General features: G+C 33.1%; 1 protein-coding gene across 1 annotated transcript; it reads right to left on the bottom strand.

Moving 5' to 3' along the window:
• Positions 1 to 1948: 1948 nt before the first annotated feature.
• On the bottom strand, positions 1949 to 27102 carry LOC106141829 (general odorant-binding protein 70). Its single transcript, XM_060945215.1, has 6 exons — positions 26930 to 27102; positions 20882 to 20975; positions 5819 to 5919; positions 5333 to 5368; positions 3949 to 4099; positions 1949 to 3254 (listed from the first exon to the last, which is right to left on the bottom strand). The coding sequence occupies exons 1-6, from the start codon at positions 27011 to 27013 to the stop codon at positions 3166 to 3168; spliced, it is 555 nt and encodes a 184-aa protein (XP_060801198.1). The 5' UTR covers positions 27014 to 27102; the 3' UTR covers positions 1949 to 3165.
• Between the last annotated feature and the right edge of the window lie 158 nt (positions 27103 to 27260).

The raw sequence follows: 27260 nt of genomic DNA, 5'->3' as shown, positions 1-27260 counted from the left end.
CCTATCTAGATACTCATCCTGTAAATTTCCTTTTCCGCGGAAATTCCAATACACAAATTTACTATTTTTCTTTAAATTAGAATGCAGTGCAATCGTCCACGCTGTAGATTTAAGTGAACGATATTCGTAAATTTACGTCCGGTAAAAATGTTGAAGTGTAGTTCGTTCCGCCGCTTCTACTTCACAAGCGCTTTGGAAGCGGCAGTACATATAATTAGACTTAAGTAATGTCGACGTCAATAAGTGATCCAATACCCTTGTAACCGATTTTGATAATAAATCTTTTCTTAAAAAAATGTATCTAATAGTTATCCGAATTAAAATCTTAGTCTTTGATCATTACTAAGTTTCGTTATCCTCTCTCTGATGTTTTTTATGGATAACTTCTGATGTTTGTAGGAAAAAAGTCAGGCAAATACACAAAGCTCCTCCCGTCTGCCCTCCACGACCGTACCCCCTGTACGATAACCAAATCCAGCTTGGATTATGGCAAGATGTGTAAGTTTCTTCAAGATGTTTTCCTCAACGTAAGATTGACACCGTAAGACACTTGCTTAATGAAATATTGATCAGACGATCGAATCGCTGCGTGTAAAAATTTGATTTGCTCACTCTATCTGCATCGTAATATATACATGCCCCACGACCACAGATTACATTAAGCCTAAAAGTATGGTGATCCAATTGCCTGAATGTGCAAGTTTCAGAATGCATACATACATACATTCATAAAATCACGCCTGTTTCCCGGAGGGGTAGGCAGAGACTACCTCTTTCCACTTGCCACGAGCTCTGCATACTTCCTTCGCTTCATCCACATTCATAGCTCTCTTCATGCAAGCTCGGCGGTTTCGGGTACTTTTGACCTGACCCTTAAGCAGGGCGTCCTTAATTTGATCAAGAAACGTTCGTCTAGGTCTTCCCACTCCAAGTTTCAGAATATTTTCCCCTATCGTTACAAATTACACATCTAATAACATATCAGAAAATGCCGAATGCCGAAATATTTTTACTTTGGCTACCGGAGCTATATTTATTTTATGTCATATTAGTTCCTAGGAATTTCGAAACGTTTACGTCTTCATCGTATGACTTTGCCTTACAAATAAAGATAGGCAGAATGATTTGGATACTGTATGAGTCTAATACCAGACAGAAGGTAAGTTACTATTTTTATATATACCTCTTGCCTGGCATTATTTGTCCGAGTACATAAGGAAAATAATTTATAGCCTTATATTATTATTGTTCATAGAAACGTCAAACACAAAATAATAATAAGCTCGGTGAACTTAAGTCATGTAAAATACGCGGCTTTTTTGATTAAATAAAGCTTTTTTTTTTAAATATTAACATCATTGGCTTTTGGTCAATTAAATGAATTATTTATTTCTCAATATTGGATATTATACTCGTATGTGTCACTTAGTACTCAAAGTTAAACCTTTTCCGAAGCACAAAAGAAGCGGCTTTAAAGCTGCAGACGAAGCAAATTATTTTTCTTCAACAACATTAATTTAAAAATATAATCTCTTCTCTCTAATTAACATCATTCTCTCCTCTTAGTCTAAGCAGAATATAAAATATGATCAAATTCAAACTATATCTGACAAGTAACGACACGAAATTTATTTCACGCCATTTTCATAATTAAAATAATTAAGGCCTTAAGAATTTTATTGGAGCTGTTCTTCAGACGACCTGCTTAATGATGTATCCTTTTTCCATTAGTTTCAAAGTTCATTCCTTAAAAATAACCAAAAAATCTTGCTTTTTATAATATTGGTGTAAGGGTTCCAATGTTGGATAAGGCGATAGGCATGAACTTGTTTAAATTGATTTATCGCTTAGAGTATTAGCTTAATTATTTTGATACATAATAAAACAAACACATTTAAGGTATATACAAATTTATTAATCAACTTAAACTATATTAATCTATCAGTTCGTTAAGATTACTAATAAAAGATTTTAATTGCAGTAGCAGTAGGTATATATATATTATATATGATTATATTATATAATTTTTCCCTAATTAGAATTGGCTAGGTAATGTATGTGCACAATATAAACATATATAAACAATCATAAAATTGTGAGAAATCTGTAAAATTGGCTGGGTATTTTTTTTCTGTCACTCCATATTTGCAATGTTTTAATTAGGTAAACTTACTGGCGATAGAAATAAAATATTATACAATTGTTCAATACTCGTACATTGTACAAATGATCTACAAAAGGTTTTTTTTTTAATTTGAATAACCAATTAGGTGGTTTTAACCAGTGTGGAATTAATAGGTATATTTTTTTAAAATTCACATTCAATCCAGCACTTATTAAATACAAATAGTATTTTTTATCATTTATCGTTCGATTTTTTAATACATTTAATGCCGTAAATTATTACTCAAAAGCCATAACCAAACCCTCCCTTTATAATTAATAATGATTCTTTTTTTATCCCGGCCAATTTAGATACTAATGTACTAACCTACTACCTAAAGGTATTTATTACTACAAATTTAAGCGAATAATATTTGAAATTTTGAAATTTTTTACACCTAGATGTAGTTTTGTCTAATGGTATTATTAAATTTTGGTAACAGGCTAAAATCTAAATCTATGATAATTTAACATTAGGGACTTATAGTAAAAAGTTATTGAGCATCACAATGTTAAGTAGGTATTTACAATATCTTAAAAATAATTGTCTTATTTTTATATTTATAGACTGGTAACTAATAAAGAAAACGCTGTTATACAGAAGTAGAACTTAGGTTTTGTTAATTTAAACGTGGGATTTCTTTTTAGATATTTAGAAAATATATTATTCATAATATTCATATAAAAAGTAAATTGGTTTCTCAACAGCTTTTCACAAATTTAACAGGATAAAGAAATAATAGGATTCACTCTACGATATAATTCGATTTCAATTTTGACAGGAAACTGTTCGCTCCAAATGAGTTCATATCACATATAGAAAGGGTGCGACATATGTATATGAAATTTTTTTTTATTTCACTCACACGTACATATCAAGGCTGTAATTAAAGTCGTTAGTCGGAATACAACAGCTAAAGTAAAATCGAACTACTTTTGTTTCGATAAGGTAGTGTTCATATTCTCTTAAAAATGGAATGTTAAATCTAAAGGCAGTGGTTCTCAAAGTCCAGAATTTCCACAATATTCGCCGATGCGATCGGAGATGCACTCGAAGATGTCGAAAGAGATGTCGCAGTTGCGGCCATTATCTGAAATAAAAAGATAATAATTTTGGGAATTAATATAAATTTACCAGGTATATACAGAAGAGGAAGTCTCAAATTAATAAAAAGTTAGTTCAAATTTAAACTAGTGGGTGATGTCAATGATGGTGGATAGTATTAATATTATCACATACATATACATTTATATTATTACGTCATTATTCCTTACAGGGTAGACAGAGCCAACAGCCACAACTCAGACAGTCCTCTTTCACGATATTGATTTGTACTTAGGCAAAGAAAAAGATTAAACCTTGTACCGCTACGACAGTGTTTGGTGTTTTTTCTAAGACCTAACAAAAAGTTTGACTTGACCTTGTGATATATGATGTTGGAAATGATGTTGGAAAAATATGTAAGAGACACAGCGTGTGAAGACATGTAAATGTATTTTTAAAGTTTAATTTGATTACAGATTTAAGAATTTAGCGAAATTTTCTATAGGTTAATTTGTTATTTTGTATCTTAGTATCCACAATATTACTCAGTACGAACTAGTGGCCACATCTACCATATACTATGTAATACTGTGTGTGTATTCGAATTTAAAATAAAATTGAATTCTTGTCTGTGACTCAAGCGTTTAATTTATATGAGGTTATGGGCCCAGCACGCTTCCACTGCGCTTTCTCATGACCTTTCAAGGCTTCTTGCAACAATATATTTGAAGCAATGTTACCCATAGGAGTAGTCCTAGAGAACTTGTCGTGGTTTCTCATGAGGCACTCCCTGGAAGCCTCCAGCACCGCCATGAAGTAGCCGCGTTCGTTGACCCCGTCGGAATACAAGCCAACAAGCCCCTCTAAGGTTGGGAACCCGTAGCCGTCAACCTGAAAATGACAAACAAAAATTTTATGGCGAAACGATAAAGATAAAATTGATAAAATAGAATTTTTATACCTAGCTATTTAATACAATGTAATTGAATGGCTACGCTAGATATTAAAAGGAACTTAAAGAAATTACTACGACTTTTGTTTTTATAAATAAGATTTAAGTCAGAATCCTGAGATTCTATGAGTAACAAAACAATATTAGCTTGTTGTATTCTATTGCACAAGAATTGGGTTGCGAAATTTCGGGAAATTATTGCAGAATTATCATTTTGAACAATATTAATTCAAATAAATTGTTAGGTATATTACAAACGTCAAAGATTTACTGAAAACCATCATCGAACCTGTAGTTTGAGAACCACACAACGGTTGATCTTTTTTTTTGCCAAAGAAAAATGTATGCACTGATTAAAATAATTATTTAACAATTCGTTTTTTTATAGCAAATTCAAAATATGAAACTCAAACCTATCCTCATATGAAATATCCTTGAAACCGATTGCATACAATCATCGTGGGCTGCAGCTATTAATAATTCTCGAAAATAAAATTCAAATAACTCCATGCCGGTTTTACGACTGTTATAATTCTGGTTCAAGAGATTTTTTTTAACAATCTCAAATATACTTACTAGGAATTGTTCCTTTTAATATTTACGAGAGTGCCAACTTTTATAGTGAACAAATTGGAGCAATCAGCCGCGACACTACCATAAAGCATTAAAACTCGATCTTAAATGAATTTCGCGATTTACGTCCGCAAATAATCGTACCTACATGTCGTTTTATAGCAATGTCGTATGACTTATAAAATAAATTTTCATGCGATGGCCAAAGTTTATGCCCGATAAATTTATTGACATATTAAACGAGTCATAAATACGTACCTAATCCAAATAAAATATATATTTATATTGGATAATAATTTATTTACTTATATAAAAGTAACTATGAATTTTAATGATTTACTTATGTCAAAATAAAACTTAACGAATGGTGAGAGCAAGAAAATATAATAGAAGTATGATGCAATTTTTTAGTGCTGACCCTACAAAAATCAATTAAGACTACCCATTTTGTCACTTTAATGGATTTGTAATTAGGTAAATCTTGGCCTTTTGTACGATCGTCCCCCTGGCTTAAGTCCCGGTTGCATCCTCAACTCTCTGGAGAGGAGCCCAGGGTAAGTATGCCAGGGGAAAAATACGTAATGAGGATTCCTACTTACAGCTTTCACTTTCCGGTACACACATTGGAGCAGGCACTGAAATAGAAAAGATAGTATTTTAAGCATAGGTAAGTATGTCTGTATTTAGCCGTGTGGTTCCGATTGAAAAATAATTGGACCATTCCATATCTTTCCTATGGATGTCGTTAAAGGCGACTAAGGGATATGATTACAAACTTGGTATTCTTCTTTTACGCGATGGGCTTGCAAGCTGTCGCTATTCGAATCTCAATTCTATTATTGGGCCAAGCATCTGAACGTGGCCTATCAGTCTATTCAGGACTGTTGGCTCTATCTATCCCGCAAGTGATATAGACGTGATTATATGTATGTATGTTAGTAGGTATGTAGATCGGACGATCGATAGTACGTAGGTAAATCTGGTAGGTAGATCAGTATGTTCGGAGCCAATATTCGTGTTCCTGTTAAGGCACATTTTTAATTCCATATAAATAAGGTATTATTTAAGGGCCTTGATACACTTACCCCAGCAATTCTCTTCTCGTCGTGTGTGAACGGCACCTCTCTCTTGTTCCTCCGTCGCTGCGCCGGCATCGTGTGCTCCTCCTTTATAACGTCCAGGGCCTCTAAAAGTATCAGTTGTATGTTTAAATCAATGTGAATATTATCTCAATATTATCTATTAAAAAAAAATATAAGAAAAAAAAACTATTAGTTAATTATAGTTCACATATCCATCAATATAAACTTGAGATTCTTTTTTTTAGGCGACACAGGCTAGCAACCTGTCACTATTTGAATCTCAATTCTATCATAAAGCCAAAAAGCTGAACGCGGCCTATCAGTCCTTTCAAGACTGTTGGCTCTGTCTACGCCGCAAGGGATGTTGACGTGATTATATGTATGTTTGTATGTACATATCTTTAAACAAGCCATTTAGCTAAACGTGAACGTACAGTCATGATCATGACTACTGTAGAGGATAAAGACGTAATATGTGTGTGTACCTGGTCCTTAGGAATTCAGGGACAGTAGACGTTTACTCCTAGCTTAAATGAAATATAATGAAGGACTCAAGGGCATATGACGAGTTCCAATCAATCTTAATGTTGGATATCGTTAAGTAATAAATAATTGCGCATGATTGAGCCGAAGAAAAGTATCTTTTTGTATTTATTTCAGGCCCCGTTGGCTGTTATAAAGTCATTTAGTCGTAACTATATAATAAAGTCTTTAAAAGAAATATTATTTTGAAGCTAATTGACTTGCATAATTTAAACGCACAAATATCTAGTGTTACAGTTAATAAAAAAAATTAAAAATATTTATTTTGTCATTGTTGTAAATTTTGCAAGTTTGCTAAGACCTCAAGTGGTCATCAACATAGAAATAGCATTAAAAATAGAATTATTTTCAAAATAGGATATAAGGTAACGTTTAATAACAATTTCTAATCTAAGACAATATATGCCATTGGAACTACTTTATCTAGGAATTATGGCCCGTCTCTTACATAGAGCCTTTTATATATCTGTGATCGCACACAATATTCTGTACAGTTGTAAAGGTGTTGAATAACTGTCAGTATTAAAATCTAAGAGTATCAACTTATATTAAATTGATTATTGAAAGGTAACGTGAATAAAATGAACTGTCTACCCCGCAAGGGATATAGACGTGTTGCTATGTTGTCACAACCATCAGTTGCGATGTAAAATCCACCAGTAAAGTTAAGTACATAGACAAGATTACTCTTATTATTATACAGCATTTCATAGTGTTAAACCGCCACGCAGACCCAAATAGAGGTTAGTGAGATTTAAAATGTTACAGAAGTCATCTTACTGTATATTTCTTGTATAATTACGAAACTAGGTAAGCCTATGTAACCACAGCGTTTTCATTGAAGGGGGCTTTCAGGTCACTAGGAACTACTCATACTTGTGTATATTGCAATGCAATTCTACAACTTGTGACCTAACGTGATAGACAGAATTTATGGGTAGAGAAACTGTGCTAGGTATTGTAATGTTTCAGCTTTCAATTTCCGTACATCTTTACCCCTTATGGGGCAGACAGAGGCAAAAGTCAAAGGCCTGGTGGGCTACGTTTAGCTGGGTGATTAATAGGTATTTAATTTATAAAATTTTCTTAATAGGGATATAAAATAATTTAAACAAATGAAAGACAAAAATGCATCGTGAAAAAATATATCTATTAATGCTTTAAAAAATATTGGATTATCTTCATATATCAGAATAGAATAGAATAGAATAGAATAGAATAGAATAGAATAGATTTATTTTCAAAATTGGATACAAGGTATCACTTATTGACGTCACATAACTTAAATCTAATTATAACTACTACCGCTTCCAAAGCGCATGTGTAGAAGAAGCGGCGGAACAAACTACACTGCAGCATTTTCACAGGACGTCAATTTACAAATATAGATCTCTTAAATCTAAATCGTGGACGAATGCACATTGTCTACATTAAAAAACATGTATGAATGTAGAACTGATTATGTCAATACGAATATTTCGTCAAATAAAATAAATATAAAATAAAATATGTACATACTGTACAAATTATGTCAAGATCATGTCAAAAATACACAAGCATTTAAGAGGCCATTATGTCCAGCTCGGGCCACACATGTTTATCATTAATATAATCATCCGTGCTGTAATAGGCTTTCCTACAAAGCTCAACTTTAATATACTGTTTGAATTTTCTATCATTCATTTCAAGAACACTTTTTGGTAATTTATTATAAAATCTTATACAATTAATCAGAAAAGATTTCCCTACCTTAGCCAGCCGATGTGCTGGGATCGACAACTTGTAATTGTTCCGCAGTGATCTACTAGTACATTCACCTACTTTTTTGAAAGAGTCTAAGTTTTTCCTAACATGCATGATGTTATCAAATATGTATTGGGAGGGCAAAGTTAAAATATTTAGGTTTTTGAAAAAATCTCTAAGGGAATCTCTTTGTTTAAGACCGTAGATATATCGAATTGCCCTTTTTTGTAAAATAAAAATAGTTTGTATGTCTGCTGCTGATCCCCAAAGCAGTAGACCATATGACATTAAACTATGAAAATAACTAAAATATACTAGCTTAGCAGTTGCCACATCCGTCAAATGCCTAATACGACGAATAGCGTATGCTGCAGAACTAAGCCTTTTAGAAAGTTTTAAAATGTGAGCATGCCATTTCAAATTTGAATCTAATGTTATTCCTAAGAAAGTAGTACTATCAACAAAATCTAATCTTTTACTACTTATACTAATATCCACATTTGCCTGCCGCACATTGGGAAGTGTAAACTTAATGCATTGGGTCTTATTTGCATTTAACAGTAAGTTGTTGATTGTAAACCAGTTAGAGATGGCGGCTAAAGTGCTATTCACATCATCACAGATTTCGCTACGGCGGTTCATTTTAAAAATTAGTGACGTATCATCTGCAAACAACACAATGCCAGTCTGTTTCTCAATCATGCAAGGCAGGTCGTTGATATATATCAGAAAGAGAAAAGGTCCCAAAATGGAACCTTGCGGTACCCCAATTTTTACCGTCGCTCCTTTCGATTTTGTGTTATTTAAATCTACCGTCTGTAATCTATCACTAAGATATGATTTAATTAGTTCAACGGCAGCAGTATCGAACCCGTAATGAGCGAGCTTGAGCAGAAGAGTTCTATGATCTACGCAATCAAATGCTTTGGTCAGATCGCAAAACACTCCGATGGCATCCTGTGAGTCTTCCCATGCATTGAGAATATGAGTGACAAGAGCCACACCTGCATCTGTTGTACATTTCCCCTCAGTAAAGCCGTATTGCTGACTATGAAATAATTTATTAGACTTAAAGTAACGCTGCATTTGATTAAGCATGATTCTCTCGAACACCTTGCTCAAAATTGGTAAAATTGAGATTGGTCTATAATTACCAGGATCTGATTTTTCACCTTTCTTGAATAATGGAATTAGTTTACTATACTTCATTAAATTTGGAAATATCCCTTGGTCAACACAATTATTGAATATATAAGCTAAGTCCCCAGCTATAATATTTATAATATGACATATCACAACAGCCGACATACCCCAATAATCCTCAGACTTTTTCAGATTAAGTTCTTTAAAGGTATTAATAATGTCAGTAGGCTCAATATTTAAGAATTTAAATTTGGAACTGCAAATGCTGACATTATTTTTAAGTAGTATTTCAGCTTCATTAGGGCATGAGTCAATATTAGAAGTTAATTCCAACGGTATATTTGTAAAAAAATGTTCAAATAAATTTACTATTTCTGTTGTAGAGGTAATTTTCCTATCATTAAATATAATTTCATTAATATTTTCTATAAAATTACTTCTACCAGTTTCCTTGTTTATAACACTCCAGGTTTCCTTTGTTTTGTTAGGAGCATTACTTATTTTGTTTTTAATGAACAAAGATTTTGCCTGTAGACATACTTTTTTGAAAATTTTTGAATAATTCCTAACATGGTCTACGAAGCCGCTTTCAAATCGATACTGTTTTTGGGCATATAAATCGTACAAAGTCTTTCTACTTTTGTAGATGCCAACAGTAGCCCATTCATTGAATTTAAAGTTATTATTGCATTTCCGTTTCTTTTGTATAAATGTTTTAGAGTACGCGTCTGAAATGGTAGTAAATAACTTATTATAATGACCATTAGGATCGCTGCCCGTGTAAGTTACTGCGCAAATTTTATTTTCTAAAGAACTTGTAAATTTATTGATTTTATGGGCTGTGATAGGTCTGCACATAATTAATCCATCACGTGTACTACGTTTAGTGGAAAAGGTAACTAATTGACCGCAGTGATCAGAGGGTAATTTACTAAATACATTTTTATTATTTGGTTTTTGTTCACTAAAAACATTATCAATACATTTAGCAGATGTGGCAGTGAAGCGGGTTGGTTCCAAGAAGGCATTATCTAAGTTAAAACATTTAAATAGGTTAAGAAACTGTATTGTCACTGTGGAGCTAACTAATATGTCAATGTTAAAATCACCGCAAACAATTACTTTCTTATTACTTTTTGTAGCTACTATTAGAACTTCCTCCATTACATTCAGGAAATCCATAATACTACTGTTGGGTGGACTATAAATACAAATAACAATGTGTTCCTCAAGCTCGGCACAAGATACCTCAACACAGCGCTCAAGAGAAAGTCTGACTATGTCATGGCGCTCCTTACAGCGATGACCATTTTTAACATATATTACAGAACCGCCTCTGATTGCAGACCCTCTCCTGAAGCAGCTCACCACATTAAAATTGTTAAGACTGGGCATCAGCTCACCCTCCAAGATCCAATGCTCAGTCAAACACACCATATTAACATCCATTTTTTCATTAAATAGATCAATAATAAGTTCTTTGCCAGGAAGGCCCTGTATATTTTGGTGTACAATTTTTAATTCATTTGTCCTTCCTTTTGTCCTGTGGTTTAGTTTAAACCACATGTAGCATCCACAGAATCATCATTACAAAAATTTAATGATTCTGTAGATTTTGTCAGATTTTGTAAACAATGTAGTTTACCACAATGTAAACTCGTCCATTCTTTTATGTTATTTGCTATCAAAGTAGCAATTCTTTTTTTATAAAGTCGAGAAAGATAAATATTATCTTTAGTCAAAAAACAATTTTTTATGAACAAATTTGTATCAAAAAATACAAACTTGTCATGACGACATGACATATTATGAACAATATTGTTCATCAAATGAATAAATTTATTCTTCTTTGGCGTCTGACAACTTATATAGGGAAAAGCACAAAAAATTATTTTACCTACATTTAAATTATTCAGAGTTCCTAGACCCTGAATAAGGTCTTGTTTACTAATATTTAAACTGTTTCCAACCATTATAACAATTGTAGATGTGTTGCTCAATTGTGTGTTTTTTATACAATTAATAATTTGTGAGTAGTTGGAATTGGGTAGACAATAATTTATTATATTTGATAAATTCTCACTAAACAGTTTACCCATGTTGCGTCCTATGCTGTCTGAAAAAATGACTGTGTTCTGGGGGCTACACATATCAACACCGACACTCTCTGGCATACTATCAGACAAGCCCCCAAGACATGGGGAGGGAACTACGGTACTACTGATACTTGACCCGTTAAATATTCCACAGGTACATAAGTCTCCTGCGGATTTAATCATTTCCTCAATGTAATTAGCATCTTTAATTAATGATTCTGTAGCCATGACATGATCGGAGATTTGTCTGAGAGATTCAGTATTTTTTTCCAAAAGATTGGATACATTTTCCTCAAGCTGTGAGATTTGTTCCGTTAAGGTCTTGGTGTCAACACTATATAACTCCTGACTTTCCAGCAATTTACTTTCAGTTAATTCCAAACAAGAACACATATTTGTATATATTTTGATCCCAGATTTTATTATATGGGACTTTTTCTTATTAATGTTCATTTGGATTTTATTCTTTTTAATAATTTTATTTAATTTTCTGATTTTTCTGCATTTGTTGTGACTTAACCGAATAGCTGTAGATTGTTTATTAATTTCACATAGTGAGGTCTCACTTGTGAGATCAATCACTGAGTCTAAGAGAGGAGCGGAGGTAACTGAAATAATCTGGTCAAACATATTATTGACCTCTAAGGACTGCCGTGATTGTTCATAAAGCTCTATTCGTCTTCGTGCCTCTCCTAGCTCTTTTTCTAATTTAATATTATGTCTAAGGACATCTTCATAAGAATCACTACATTGCTGGAAATATCCTAACTCTAACTTAAGCTGGTTTAACTGCTCAACTAAGTCATCACATTGTAATTTACTTTCTGTTAAACTTAAATTTAATTTTGTGTTACGATCAAGTAAACATTGAAATTCCTGTTCGTTCTGTTCCCTTTCCAAAAGTAATCTTTCCTTTTCTTCTCTCTCCGTTTTGAGGTTGAGAAGTGCTGTCTTCAGCTTGAGTTCAACTTGGCGAACAGTTACAGCACGGCTTGAGGTAGACATATTTAACAAATATGGGACTTATGTACAATACAGGGAACAGGACGAATATAGTTTTTGATTTAAAAGTGCTTGTTAAGTTTATAAACCAACTTACCTAACCTTTCAAGATCTACCTACTTAATAAATATTAATTATTAATTATGGCTACCGTCTGGATGTGTGGCAACAGAAGAGTCTACAAAGTATACCTGATGGTGTACACTACGATAAACGATAGGATTAACTACAAAAACAGGCGAACTAACCTTTGTTTACGTTATAAACCGGCAACTTCTTGACTACAACTTTCACCACAAATTACCCATACAAAACTATATATTTCTTAACAAAAAAACACTATAACACATTTATTATTATATTTTCTTATTTAACATTTAAATTATAGTAAGTTTTAGTGCTTTTAAACATTTATTTCATTAAATTTATTGCGGAGCTATAAAAATGACAAGTGAGCTCCAGTGTTGCCAGAGGCCAAAAAAAAGTTCAAAATAGTTTAATAATTGGGAACAATGAGAAATATATTAATCTAATTCATGTGATGACAAAACGGAAAGACGAAAATAAATTCAAAATATCTATATAAAACAGCTTGAAAGTTAACACTATTAACCAATTAGCATGCAAAATCGTGGGAATTATGTAGATAGTAGCTGCAATCGAACTATGTTACAATATCCTCCTCTATGCGTTGCGTTGCTGATGCAACTTTCCTATATTGGCAAAGCATTTCGAAATCGATACTAAAACTAAACCGACCCCAAGCTTTAAGTTTTAAGTGGCTATTGCAGCTTTGGGTGCAATGTGCGCTGCCTTTAACATTTGCACAAAAGTTAGGTTTACACTATCTTCGGACGTTTTATACAATGTCGGCCTCAGTGGCGCAGTGGCAGTGCGCTTGTCTGTGACACCGAATGTCCCGGGTTCGAATTCTGGCCAGGGCATGATGAGAACTTTCTCTATAAGTACGTTTTTCTATATACCTAAGTATTTATTATAAAATATAAGTAGTATCGTTGAGTAAGCATCTCGTAACATAAGTTTCAAACTTATTTCGACGCTAACTCAATCTGTGTAATCTGTTCCATATATATTTATTATTTGATTTTTACAATTTTCGGGAATTACGCGATTTTTCTTAATGTGCTTGAAAAATTTATTCCTAAAGGTAGACTCCTTTAGGAATAATTTTTTTGAATAACCACCTTTTTGCTTCCTACGTCCAGTATGGCTGTATATTATCTGCCAGTCATTATTAAACTGATTTTTATATCTATCAACGTTAGTTTTCAATTTACAGAAGTGCGTCAACGGACAAAGGTAAAAATTTCATATTTATACCTTTTACTTTAATCTTCTCCTATTTATGCCTATGTATTATGTTATGCAACACGTCGTTTGAATTTCAATGAACAAGGTCGATGAGACTGCATAACAACATTGCGAAATGTATATCTATCGCGTACGCTTTGAATACCAAAGATTTTTCTGTGATGAATAGATTGGATAGATCTGTATTGAATATTGTTTGCCTTACCGTAAACAAAAACACTGGAAAAGTAACGCGTTTATTGGTTTATAAAGGCGTTTGTTTTTCATCAGTTATTTAACATTTTAGGCAGCCAACATTAGAAAATAAGCACTTTTACTGCATAAGAATCTGTCTGAAATTGAAAGCAGCCTTTTCACAATATAACTTTTGTGATTACCCTGTAATTTATAAATAAAAAAATAAAAAAAATATAATTAATAATATAATTTTTTTTCGTAAATCCAAAATTATTTTTCCTAAAATTTTCCAATTGCAATTTCGCAAAGTCCACAGTTGAATGAGCACTAGCATCGCATGCACTTGTTATGCAAGCGTTACGCAAGCCGCATATGGGTCAGTAGTCGGTTGCACTCCGGCAGCGATTAGCGCAACTGACGGTTTAAGATAGTCGGTAATTAATCAAATTTTAAATCAAGCTAATTACGGGAGGAAATGGTAGTGTCCTGTTTTGTAGCGTGCGGTTTCCGGCTTTTTAGCAGGTGTAAGAAAAGACTACTGAGGGAAGCGCTACCTCAGGAAAGTTGGTTAATAGACAGACTTCGAACAAGAGTCCTTTCACATGAATTTTTGGATGAACTTCAGATTCCTTTCAAGGAAATGTCCTGCCAGAAAGTTCAGATTTTAGTTCAATTTACTTTTAATATATTTTTATGTTCACCCCTTTCAAAATGCAGGCCTGTTCATTAACAGTAAATTTAAAATATCTTAGTCAGGTTTTAATAATTTTCTTTTCACATTAAAATCCCAAACATTTCAATAAATAAGTGGTTAAAAGAAATAACCGGTATTACCAATTATTTACACCTAATAAGATTTCAAAAATATCCACATTTTTAACTTTAGCTCTAAAATTCTTTCAGCATTTTTTTTCTAAATTCATGAGTAGCTTTGGTATTTGAAAATATATTTCTTCTTATAATTATCTACAATAATATATTTGACCTATGACAAATGACCATCTTTGATTTATAGTTTGGCTGATTTCAATCTTCGGAATCTTCCCACGTTGATCGTTAACCATTACGTAAATTGTAGATTGTTTGTGCCCTTCTTCTGAAATTGTACCTTGATTTGTATGTGAAGGTGAACTTGATACACAAACAAACTTACTTTAATTGTGTAACTATAAGTTGTTTATTTGTTAAATTTAATAATTTGGTTGGTTATGTTCTGTAAAATTATTGCTTTTAAATAATCAAATATACTTAGGTCAAATAAAAATTATAATGAATATAAATTGCTAACCACTTTTATGAGCACACAATTATTCAAACCGGACGTGCGTTGCAAAAATTATGAAACAAGTTAAAGACAAATTTCAATTCTTTGGTCATTTCGTTTTCTTGTGACTTCCACGGAAAGAGATAGTTCCTACATCATTCAAAGAATCTTTGGCTTCTGCAATATTACTCCATATATAATTGTAAGTTAATTCCTTACTCAATGACTTATTACCAAAATCAACGCACATGTTTTGCGGCAATTTTCTTTTGACAAAAAGTGTCGCAATGTGTAATGACACAATGTTAAGGAAATATTACGAAACATAATTATGAGAAGATAATAAGGCGAAAGGTATTTGCAAGATGGCAGTGTGATGCCTTTCCTGGCAAAGGGAATTGACCTTTCGAATTCGACGGTCAGAAAAGTTTATTTTAAATTATAAATATGTACATTTTGGACTCAACATGATAATTAGTTGAAAATACTCATCACATAACGTAAAATAAGAAGTAAGTAAGTAGGGACTATGAAAATTTGGGTCTTTTATATATTCCTGAAACCATAATTTATTATGTTCAAGCAAATACGGTTCATAAAAATTATTAAGTTAAAAACTTAATAAGTATATAAAGAAAAATCTGCCTATAAGTAACTCAAAGAAATATAGAAGTGATAACATGATTAAAACTAAATATTATTTCACAAAAAAAATTACAATGGAAGTCAATAATTAATTTATTTTTAATGACATAAAAGGGACTACGCAATAATGAAAAAGGAAGAAAAAATAATCACCGACATCCGCAATTATAATTTTTCAGGCATTGGTCTACATTATATAGTAAACTACTAATGCGGCTGTAAACTTAGATTTGAGTACCTAATTTATTCGACGGCAATCAAAGCTGTGAGACCAAAAGATCTAACAATTATTAAAGTGATGTTTAAAATGTCTTATTAATAAAGAAAAAATATTTTGAATTCGAAATTTAAATTTGCATATAAAATCATTATTGCCGGGTACCTTTAGGAACTGTTCTACAGTTCACTGTTCCTACCGTGATGTATTTAGTATATCTATTATCAGTTATGAGTTATACCTATATTATCCAACCGACTGCTAACCAAGTTGAGTCATGTTGTGATCTCACTAAATACAGTTAATTTCCAACCTTCCATATAAGATCACAAAACTGGGTCTGTCAATACATATATACGAGGACTCGTATGCATTGAGGGCAACAGTTTACAGAATTTTAAAAACCGCCGTTACGTTCATTTGTATAACAACAATACAACACTTCACACATTTACATACACTAACATTTAATTTGTCTGTTATAGTATTTGTACGTGATGTAGCGACAGATTCCGTAATACTTTTATAAGCATAGAATTCGAAATATGATAAGTTAACAGAAGTGGTAAGTACTGGTAAAATGCGTCGTCACAACTGGTAACCACCCAATTACCACCATGAGTTACTATAACGTTTTCATCTTATTCAAAAGATATATAACTAGGCAGAAAACTATAGATTCTGCAATATGCTTTTTTATTGTCACGTGTTACTTTTATTTATATGTTATTTAGATAAAATACACTTGAACGTTCAGTGGTTGATCTGACATCCACTTGATAAAACGGAAGCTTCATTCTTTACTCGCCTTTTACGTCGGACAAAATAAGAAAGAAAAATAAAAGAATTCAAAATAAGTGGTGTGAAGATAAATTAAGCGGAACCGCATTTTAAATTCGATGACTTAATGCATACATTCACTTATTGATGTTCAAGAACATTGTTGATGAAATCCGGAATAGACATACTTGTTTATTTCTTACGGATTAGACAGGGCCAACAGTGTCGAAAAGACTGGAAGGCCACGTTCAGCTGTATAGCTTAAAGATGGAATTGACGATTTAAATAGTGACATGTTATTAGCCCATCGTCTAAAGTAGAATCCCAAGTTTATTAGCCTTTCCTTTAAAACTGATTCATTTTTTAATCTTCACGGTAAGAGGAGCTGATTGACACTATATTATTTCTACGCTTCCAGACCAGCACTGAAGCAATGGTCGTTGGTCATTTATTTTTTTTATATATGATCTCTATTTTAAAAGAATAGAACCACTCCGTCTCATTTCCATGGATGTCGTAAAAGGCGACTAAGGGTTAGGCTGATAAACTTGAGATTCTTCTCTTAGGCGATGGTCTAGCAACCTGTCACTATTTGAATACTTATTCCATCATTAAGCCAAACAGCTGAACGTGGCCTATCAGTCTTTGCAAGACTGTTGGTTCTGTGAACCCGCAAGGGATATAGACTTCATTATATGTATTGTTTTTTATTTTATGTTTCCAAAAATTTTCGTCTTATTTTGTTGATAGTTATTGTCCACTGGTATTAAATGAAAAATATCTTCTATATTATCAGTTTCTTGCGATATGTCGTCAGTGTTGCCCTATTTAGTCCAAGCTGCCTTTTACGCCAATGTCTGTTGCCCATTTATGTCTAATCTGTGACACTTGCTAACATTATTCATGTCCTGTTCTCCGTAACGTTAGTTACTTATACCTAGTTAACTTGAGCAAAACGTTGTAAGACTGTCTGTTATTAATAATAATGAATAAAGACAGGCTAACAATACAAATATGAGGCCAACGGGACTGGACATAATGAAACTTCCAGAAATTCCCGACTTGACATTTCCGTACAGCTGAACGTGGCCTTTCGGTCTTTTTTAAGACTGTTGGCTCTGTCTACCCTGCAAGGAATATAGACGTGATTATATGTATGTATGACATCAAACATCGTGAATGCAACCATACGTTTGTCTTGAGGTCTAGATGTTTCATCTGCCCAAGACGGGCTAGGTTAAGAGTAGACATTTCCACGGTTTTTATAGTACAACCAACATCATATCAACCTGCCCAATTCACTCTATGCAAGTTCGCCTCTATTACCGCGTCATACGGTTCCATGCCAGGTAACTTGATATGCGATTGACTGTACATCGCATAGCTGTCTTCTGCGGACTGAATTTGGAAACTAACATCAAAAAATTCAAATAGTAACGCCTTTAATTAAGAGAGAGAGAGATAAAAGTCATGACGATACGTCTATCTTCTTCTTCAGCATTTTATATTCGCCCACTGCTGGGAATATGCCTCTATCTAGCACTATTAAAGGTTTTGTCTGACCCAGGTTATCCCGGCATGGTGTTTAAAGATCGTCGGACCAGACACGTCTATTGGACTGCTTAAATACAGAAAAAAGTTTATAAAGATCTAGTAGTAAGTCATTTTCCCACATAAAATATTGTAAGTATAGCATAGTTAAAGAACATTACATTACTCCACATAAAATAAGCTATAAAGTGAAATTTCATTTCCAGACCAGTGAAGCATACGCATAATAAGTGCCATAATACTCTCGCGTCCACACGATGATAATATATTTCGTCGTAATGCATCTTCCGTGAAAACTGATCATTTGTATTGCATTGAATTGCAGTTATAGCACAGAATAATAGTCCAAGACGTAGTTGCAGACTGTGTGTACTAAGCTTATATAACACACATAGAATCTGTGTAATGCATATCAAAAGATGTAGGAATATTAAGCAAAAAAGAATTAAATATTATTTAAGAATAGAACTGTAATAATGTAAAAGTTCGTTGAAGAAGGAATTAAAAATTTTGAAGCCTCAGTAAAATGGTAATGTTTGTAATGAGTATTACAATACAAAGTCGTTTTCTGTTATATACATAACAGAATATATATGTATATAAATATATATATATATATATATAATATCTAATCTTTATCAATTCTTATGCGCAGGGCATCGCACTCCCGCCGGAATTCCCAGAATGTAGCCCATGTTACTCCTGAAGGTTGTGTCCGTCTCTGTGGCTCTGTCATCTTTTAAATCGGTTTAGAGTCCATGCGAATGAAAAAATACAAATAAAAAAAGCAAATCAAAATAGATATCTTTTATCTAATTTTGCTATCCACTTTATATGATGTTTTTTATTTTTGTCATTTAAGGTATGCATGTAAATAAGTATGTTAATGTTAATTTCATTATCTGTGACAACAGGTATATTAGACCTACCAAACGCTGTATCGACTATGATATGCCATAAAATCCGTCGAACCAATTCACTTTCGCCGCGAGCCGACCTTGACAACTCGCGACCCCACCGATCGAATTCCGACCATATTCGATTGTCCACAAGGCTTCCATATAGTCTAAGGCTTCCACATACATGAAGCCAATAATACAAATCAAAATCATGTTTTGAGATTTGTAGATTGAAATTTAATGAAAACCTGTCGAAATTTGTTGACGTGTTTGTATTCTTAAAAAGTAAATAAATAATGTGCCGTGCGGTTTCCGGTACTTTAGGTTTAGAATATAACCAATCCATATTTTTCCCATAGATGGCGTAAAAGGCGACAAAGGGAAAGGCTTATAAACTTGGGATTCCTCTTGTAGGCGATAGGCTAGCAATCTGTCACTATTTGAATCTCAATTTCATCATGAAGTTATACAGCTAAACGTGGCCTTTCAGCTCTTTCCAGACTGTTGGCTTTGTCTACCCCGCAAGGGATATAGACGTATGACTTATTATAATAAGTAAACGTAATAAATAGGTAAGCGTTGCTGATTGAGCGAAAAATTTTTTATCACAAATGTGTGTTAAGCGTGCGAGAAGACAGACAACTAAAATGCTTATCAACAAATTAATTTGAAATAATATAAAGAAAGTTACACATATCAAGGAGAAAGTTGTAAGTAACAATGTATATTTATAGTATGTTTTCATTCTATAAACATGAAAATTAAGTCTTAGCCTCTCGCTGTAAGTGAAACTTGACAAGAGAAATAAACCTATTTAGAAAACATTTAAAACTTATAGGTTTGATTATAAGGAACAATAATTTTTGTGTTGGTATACTTTTAAAATTCTAAAAAAAGAAACAATCTTGTTTCTAAAGACATTTAAAATGAAATCTAATGAAACTGTTATGTTTTTTCAACTATTTTACTGAACACAATTACGAGTAGATATCACAATTGTAATCCCATCGTACACCATTCACATGCGCTCTCTAGTACAGCCAACCGCATATCAAGTTACCCTGCATAGAACTCTATGACTCGACCATAGAGGCGAATTTGCACTTAATTAGGGAAGGTTGATATCTTGTTGACTGTACGAGTTCATAAGAGCATTGTAAAGTGGGTCTTACAAAAAGGTGTTAAGTTCATCATAATTGTAATATTAATATTAAGTACTATTACGAAGTTGTAATACTTTTTCACAGCCGTTTGTTTCGCTTTTGTTCTTTAATTTGGTAATTATTGCTATAAGTATAACGCGTTGAGATCTCTTGGCCTAAATTAATAATTATAAGTAAATCGGGCTAGATAAAAAAGAACTACCTAAGTATACATATTTGTATCGTATCGAGGGGTTTATTATACCCTTTTTTCCCGTTTTTCTTTATTTTATTGTTGTGCAATAAAGTGTTTACCTATCTATCTTTCTCCTTAATGGGTCATTGTAATTTTTAGACAAACTTAGATTAGTCTCCTTTGACCTTAAACCAATTCTGAAATACAATAAACCAACAAGCTTGCAAAATGAGGAGAATGAAGTAAAATGGAAAGATGTAAGGATGAAGGTAGACAAGTAGTCTCTGCCTTCCCCGTGGTAAGAGGCGTGATCACATTATGTCTGTTTAAGCTTACCTCTAAGGATCGATAATTTTATTTCATCTTGACAGAGTGTGATGACTCTTTCAATCTTCTGGGGAGCTGTTGGTGGGTTCCGGCATCGTTTTTCCTGTATAAGAAAAAATATTAATTAATATTGAATAATTGAACTATAAAAATAAAACTGGAACTATAAGAAGTTTATTTTTTGTAAAATGTATGTCGTTTCATGTCATGTTAAATGTTAGGTACATGGCATATTGACAAAAACATTTTTTAATCCCGTTTTGTTAATATGCGGATATATAAATTTTATTTTGACTACAGTAAGCCTGAGGCTTTAAAAGCGTTCAACGAAAAATCTCGTTCATATCCGCAGGAATATCGGGAAAAATTCTCTTAGTGACCTCTTGGACCTAGCATGCCAAATTTCAAAGTCCAAAACGCTGGATCTGGAACCAGTCAAGACCCAGCGGTTTGGGCTGTGCATTGATATTATTGTCAGTCAATCAGTTTCCCCCTTTTATAGATTTAGATGCAACAATGTTTCGGTTCCATTTTGGACTTCTTTAAATCCATCAAAACAATAAGTTTTTATTTACGGAAACTAATAAATGTACTGATAAGGAAACCTTTACGTAAAAACCTCAATGGGCATAACTTATTTTATCGCTAATCAACAATAGGCCATTCACAGACATGGGAGATTGCTCAGGGTTGCTGCAAGTTTATTTTGACAATAACATTTTAAAACAATATAAAGATTTGGTGCCTGACGATGAAGAAATTATCATCCTTGCTTAATTGGTCTGCTCTATTGTAATTTTTTATAAGGTATTGATTCACATAGATGAAGAGATTGATACTTTTAAAAAAATTAAGCGGATTGTGAAAAGTGAGTGCTTCTCAGATATTTCATGTGAATATACTGTGGTTTGTAATGAAATTAATTTATTTTCAAGGACCCATGGGAAGTGTTGACCAATGACTACGAAATGTAACAGAAATAAAATCAAAATCGCTTTGCCCTAGACCTATTTAGTGCACGATACGGTAACCATTGCTCAAAGTAATCTATGGCGAAACCCACTTGTGCTTATGTTTGCTTTCACAATATGTATTTTGCGTTATGTGTTTTGCAAAAAAGCGGAGTTTTTGAAACTACTAAGACAAACATGTGTTTATTTACATAGAACTATTGTGTTCTTGACATTTGTGCTGTATGTAATTTGTAATACCTACACACATATAATAACTTAATATTCTTTCACAATTCATAGGTACCTACTTGAATTGTAATTTTTAGTCGTCTTTAGTGGAGTTAAGTAGAACCATATGAATTAAAAAATCTTTGGCAAAATCTTTAAGCGGACCCCTAAATTTCATTCAACATAGACTTAAATTACCTTGGTATTATTATATTTGTTGTTAATCGAGTTGCGGATTTGATCTAAAAAGTCTACAATAACTATACGAAGAGTAGTATGCTTGCCGCGATATCATGGTGTTAACGTATTAGATATCAGAGAAAGTTATCTATAAATTTCTATTCTGGCGGCTAGCAATTTACTCTAGATGGTGTTCTACTGAAACGTTTATTGTTAAAGATATCTCGAAACATAGAAATCGAGATTTTTGAATATTGTAGTATACAATATTCACATTCATATATTCACGCGTCTTTCCCGGACACGTGAGAAAAAAAGACTTTTATCTTTCTTCTTGCCACAATCCCTTTATTCTTCTTAAAGACGTAGAATAAAGTTGATTTTATTTTATAAAACGTGTTATTGTGATATTTTTATTGAAATACCTATATCAAATCTCAAATTACATTTGTCGTGAAACCGAGGTCCACGTTGGCGAAATCGCGAACAACTTAAGTAGGTATAATTCAAAATATCCGCAACTGATCTTCGTACGATTGAAATATTATGTAACATTTATTATTAGACATTATTATCAGGTTTCTTCGACCAAGTAAGCCTTACTCAAGAGCCCTGGGTTCAAAACTGGCTCGCTTATGCAAGTTTCTGGTTGACATTACACGCCGCTGTTGCAACCGGCTTTTAGGAAAGAAATGCAGTTCAAATGACGAGGGATTTATAACATCTGCAACAATCACTGTGCAAATTTGAAGAATTTTTTTTTTATATCATGGCGTTACTATTATTTACACCGATGATTGACTTTTGTTGCCTTGCCCTGTTTAATGCATCTTTAAGCACATTGTTAAAAAAATATAAAGCACAAGGAGGTTAAGTTATAAACCTAGTAATTGGGGTAAATATGAGTTTACTTAAAAAATACAGTTACTATAGTCCACATATAAAAAATATACTACCTTCGATACAAATGTGTAATATGCATATTTATACCCACTGTACGTCTATGTCCTAGATTCTTTGTCTAGCTAATAAAATAAAATAAAATATGAATTTTGATGAGGCAAAAATTATGCAGGGATCGTGGTAAGTGGAGATGAAGTTTCTGCCATCCTCTCCGGGAAAGAAACGTAATCATTTGCGTGTATTCATAATGTTAGAGATTAAAAATGTAGATTTAAAAATATTGTAAGCTTCCGCTGAGGCTCTTTTCATAAGGCTGTTCTAACAGGTCTAATTGAGTCACCTCGAGTGGGCGCAACCTTGCCGAATGGCTCACGCTGTATAAGGCGAAGTGTAGGCCGAATGTGCGATGAGATGATGTTTAATTTGTAAGCCTTGTCCTTAGTCTACAGTCCAGTAAAGTTATGATGTCATTATTTCTTATTCTGTGCCTTATCCTACTTTTCAACTTTAGTTGGCATTTAGATTTTTATGCCCGGTCTGTGAAATTTAAGTGTATCTGCAATCAGCAGCACTAACAATGCATTAGTGTTTTGACTGAAATACCTACAAATTTAAATGGAAATAAATATCTCTCTCACACACATTATATGTATTCTCGCCTGATTGCATTCTAAACTGTTGCTTCCAAGCACGAGGGATAATCATAATAACGATTTTGCAAACAATGCAAGTATAAGATTGATTGTCAAAGTCTATCTACATATATATTACTGCAAAGGAAGAAATAATTTAAAGAAGATAAGATAAAGGTATGGTAAAGGGTCAGGTCAAAAGTACCTACCCGAAACCGCCGAGCTTGCATGAAGAGAGTTATGAATGTGGATGAAGCGAAGGAAGTATGCAGAGATCGTGGCAAGTGGAAAGAGGTAGTCTCTGCCTACCCCTCCGGGAAAGAGGCGTGATTTTATGTATGTATGTAAGATAAGATATATTTAAAGAATACTATTTGGAACACCCAACAAGAACAAAGGCGCGTGCAAGAGTAATGATGTGTTGTAGACACAGAAATAGGAATCATTCAGTAGTCCTATATTATTTCGATTTATTTAGTTGTAGGCGTTTTGCAAAACCAAACGTGAAATCTAAACATCAGGCTACGTATGTCGGTGTTCACTCATTATCTTTCTTAGCGTGTTGCTATAATTAGCATACACCATATACCAAAACGTTTCACTTTCTCCATGCTTGAAATAAATGTTTGTAACATCTGACCCGCCACGGATCAACTGCAATACTGTGCTGGTCATGGTCATTATCAGACTCATTAAAGGGGATTTTTTTAGGAATACTAACGAAAATTAAGCTCCATGTAACAACAGTATATTATAGGCGTATTTCAAATTCAAACGTGAATTTTTTAATTACACGTTCTAGCTACGCATGTCAGACTTCTTTGATACGTAGTATAAAAAATTTACGATTATTAGTTTAGCGTGTTGCCATAATTAACATACCTACACCATAAGTTACCAGAAAGTTTCACTTTCTCCGTGCTTGAACCAATTGTTGGCAACATCTGACCCGCGACGGATCAGCTGTGCGGCACCGGGCTCTGCGCAATGGCTTATTATGTCAATCGTCATGGCTTATTACTTATATCTACGTAATGAACAAGACTACTTCTGTCTTACTGTTTTTACTTGCAACCGAAAAGAGGGGTATTGTAAGTTTAATTTGATAGTATAGCTGTCACTATTTGAATAAGTAATACAGTCTTTGTTTCGTCCAGACAAAGCATTTCAGTCTTTTCGAGACTGTAGGCTCAGATAAAACTTGATATATGTATGTATGGTATGATTTGACATATCTGTGGCATCGTAAAAGCAAAAAATATTCTTTTTGTTATTATTAAGTTATTTATTCATCAAAAATATTTAACATGCCGTTGTCAGCAACACGCTTGTCAAAATTTCTTCTTGTTTATGTAGAATTCGGTATAGGTACGGGGTTAAAAGTAAGAAATAAATAGTGGAGACGAGCAGCTTTAAATATAAAAATACTAGAGGCCGCCCGCGACTTCGTCCGCATGGAAACCCTATCAATCCCGCGGGAACTCTGGGATAAAAAGTAGCCTATGTGTTATTCTGGGTCTTCAGCTACCTACATACCAAATTTCATGGTAATCGGTTCAGTAGTTTTTGTGTGAAAGAGTAACAAACATCCATACAAACTTTCGCCTTTATAATAGTAGTAGGAAGTAGTAGGATTCGTACCTAGGTAACATATCAATCAAATTTGTGAAATTGTAAATGAAAATCTCCCATTGGTAAAACTAATTTAGATGAATTAATATATTCATTAAAACATTTTTTTCTTCCGATTCAAAGCATCTAGAATGTTGGCAAGATATATGTTAAGTACATACTTATGTAGTTACACAAACTAATAACCACGAGGTCAGTTTTCCTAACATCATTGGCCTCAGTTGCATTGCATATTCATAAGTACGTCGTGAGGAAACCTGCACATTTAGGCAACTGAAACTGAATACGTTACCATGATTCAAGCTGAAGTAGGTCATGTGATAAAAAGATCAAGGTCATGGAGGTTTTTTGTATTGAGTCTGGAACCCTTTAATTGGTTCTTAATCAAACGATACCAATATTATAAAAAGGTGAAGTTTGTAACTTTAATTGTTCGTTTGTGAGGGTTTCGGAAACACTGAACCGATAATTCAAGTTGTTTCACCTATTATAAAGGCACATTATTTGCGCATGTTAAAGGCTATTCTTCTTAATTGTTCTTCTTCTAGCAACTTGTCACTATCTGAATTCCAATTATACTTCAGTCATACAGCTTACAAGGCTAATTAGCCTTTTTAAAACTATTGCCTCTGTCTAGTAACCCAAGAGATAAAGACGTGATCATAATATAATTTCCACGGGAAAGAAATGGAGTAGTCTTATAGTATTCTTTTTCTATTGGTGCCGGGAACCACACGGCACATCACAGTTAATGATAAGAAACAAAATTTAATAGTTTGGCTCATGTATGTTCAATATAACTTAAATGCAGCTTTCTTGCACAGCGTATTGCTATTGCAATACAGCGCGGGATCGTATTTGCTTTACTAAAGTCAGGTAGTTTTATTATTAGTATAGTTTAGAAATTATATTTTGTCAAATTTATTCATCTAAAATTAAAAAAAAAATGCCGACCATACTTTCAATGGTCATATTAATGCATATCCTATAGCTATGGTATAGTATGTTTTATGAAACATGAACAAAAAATATTGTAACCTCAACATTAAGGACTAGTAACATATGTTAACATTAAAATACCGATATTGTTTTATATATAGGTTACATAACAATAGAGGTTGTCATGTTCTCTGTGGCTTGTATAAATCTCGTCACACAAGTTGACCTCAAGGCCGATAACTGGAGTAAAATACCTTAATTCTTGTGACAAATAGAGGTAACAAAGGAAACATCTATATTCGCTTAAACTTTGGCAAAACAAAATATATGCAACACAATAATATTATTTAACTATAATAATAACCGTTTATTACTCTAGCTAACCAAGATTATACTTAGTTGTAAATAATTGATCTGGTTCATACTAATCGGTCTGATTACGCGTCGAAACGTAAGAGACCTTACTTTTACTTTCGGGTGCTGCCGTGATATTATAGTAAAAAAATAGCAAATAATTCTAGTTTAAAACATAAATTATTAAGTTAATACTTAAGAATATTTTGAAACATCTGATATATAAATTAACTTACACTTTCAGTAGAAATAGCGCTATCGCTTAATGAAATACCAAAAACGCATAGGCAACACAGAAGCGCACTTATTTTGCGAACCATTTTCTTCACACAACACTAAAAAAATGTTTTACACAAATTTTCAAATATCGAATTTATTTATTTTTTATTCGCAGACCAAGCGTGCGGCAAATGGTACGCGGCCAAGCACAGTATGGAACACGAGTCGTGAATGTGCCGATTTTTGAAAGGCCCGCGTAGGAGGGTTTCGCGCCGATTTCTGCAGACACGTTTCGTTTCACGCTAGCCGATTTCGTTATTATTGTTATTGATCTGTATATTTGACACG

The sequence above is a fragment of the Amyelois transitella genome, chromosome 7, assembly GCF_032362555.1.
Source record: "Amyelois transitella isolate CPQ chromosome 7, ilAmyTran1.1, whole genome shotgun sequence".
In the NCBI taxonomy this organism is placed as follows: Eukaryota; Metazoa; Arthropoda; class Insecta; order Lepidoptera; family Pyralidae; genus Amyelois; species Amyelois transitella.
Note: the sequence above shows the minus strand (reverse complement) of the source record. Positions and strands in the feature narration are given on the sequence as shown.

Bases quoted from the DNA above. Each gene is read 5' to 3' on its own strand.
- LOC106141829 (XM_060945215.1), bottom strand. From the start codon at position 27,013: ATGGTTCGCAAAATAAGTGCGCTTCTGTGTTGCCTATGCGTTTTTGGT. The intron at 4,100-5,332 runs GTAAGTAGGAAT...TGTCATTTTCAG, and splicing joins TGTACCGGAAAGTGAAAGCT to GTTGACGGCTACGGGTTCCC. The intron at 3,255-3,948 runs GTAACATTGCTT...TTTTTATTTCAG, and splicing joins CTCTAGGACTACTCCTATGG to ATAATGGCCGCAACTGCGAC.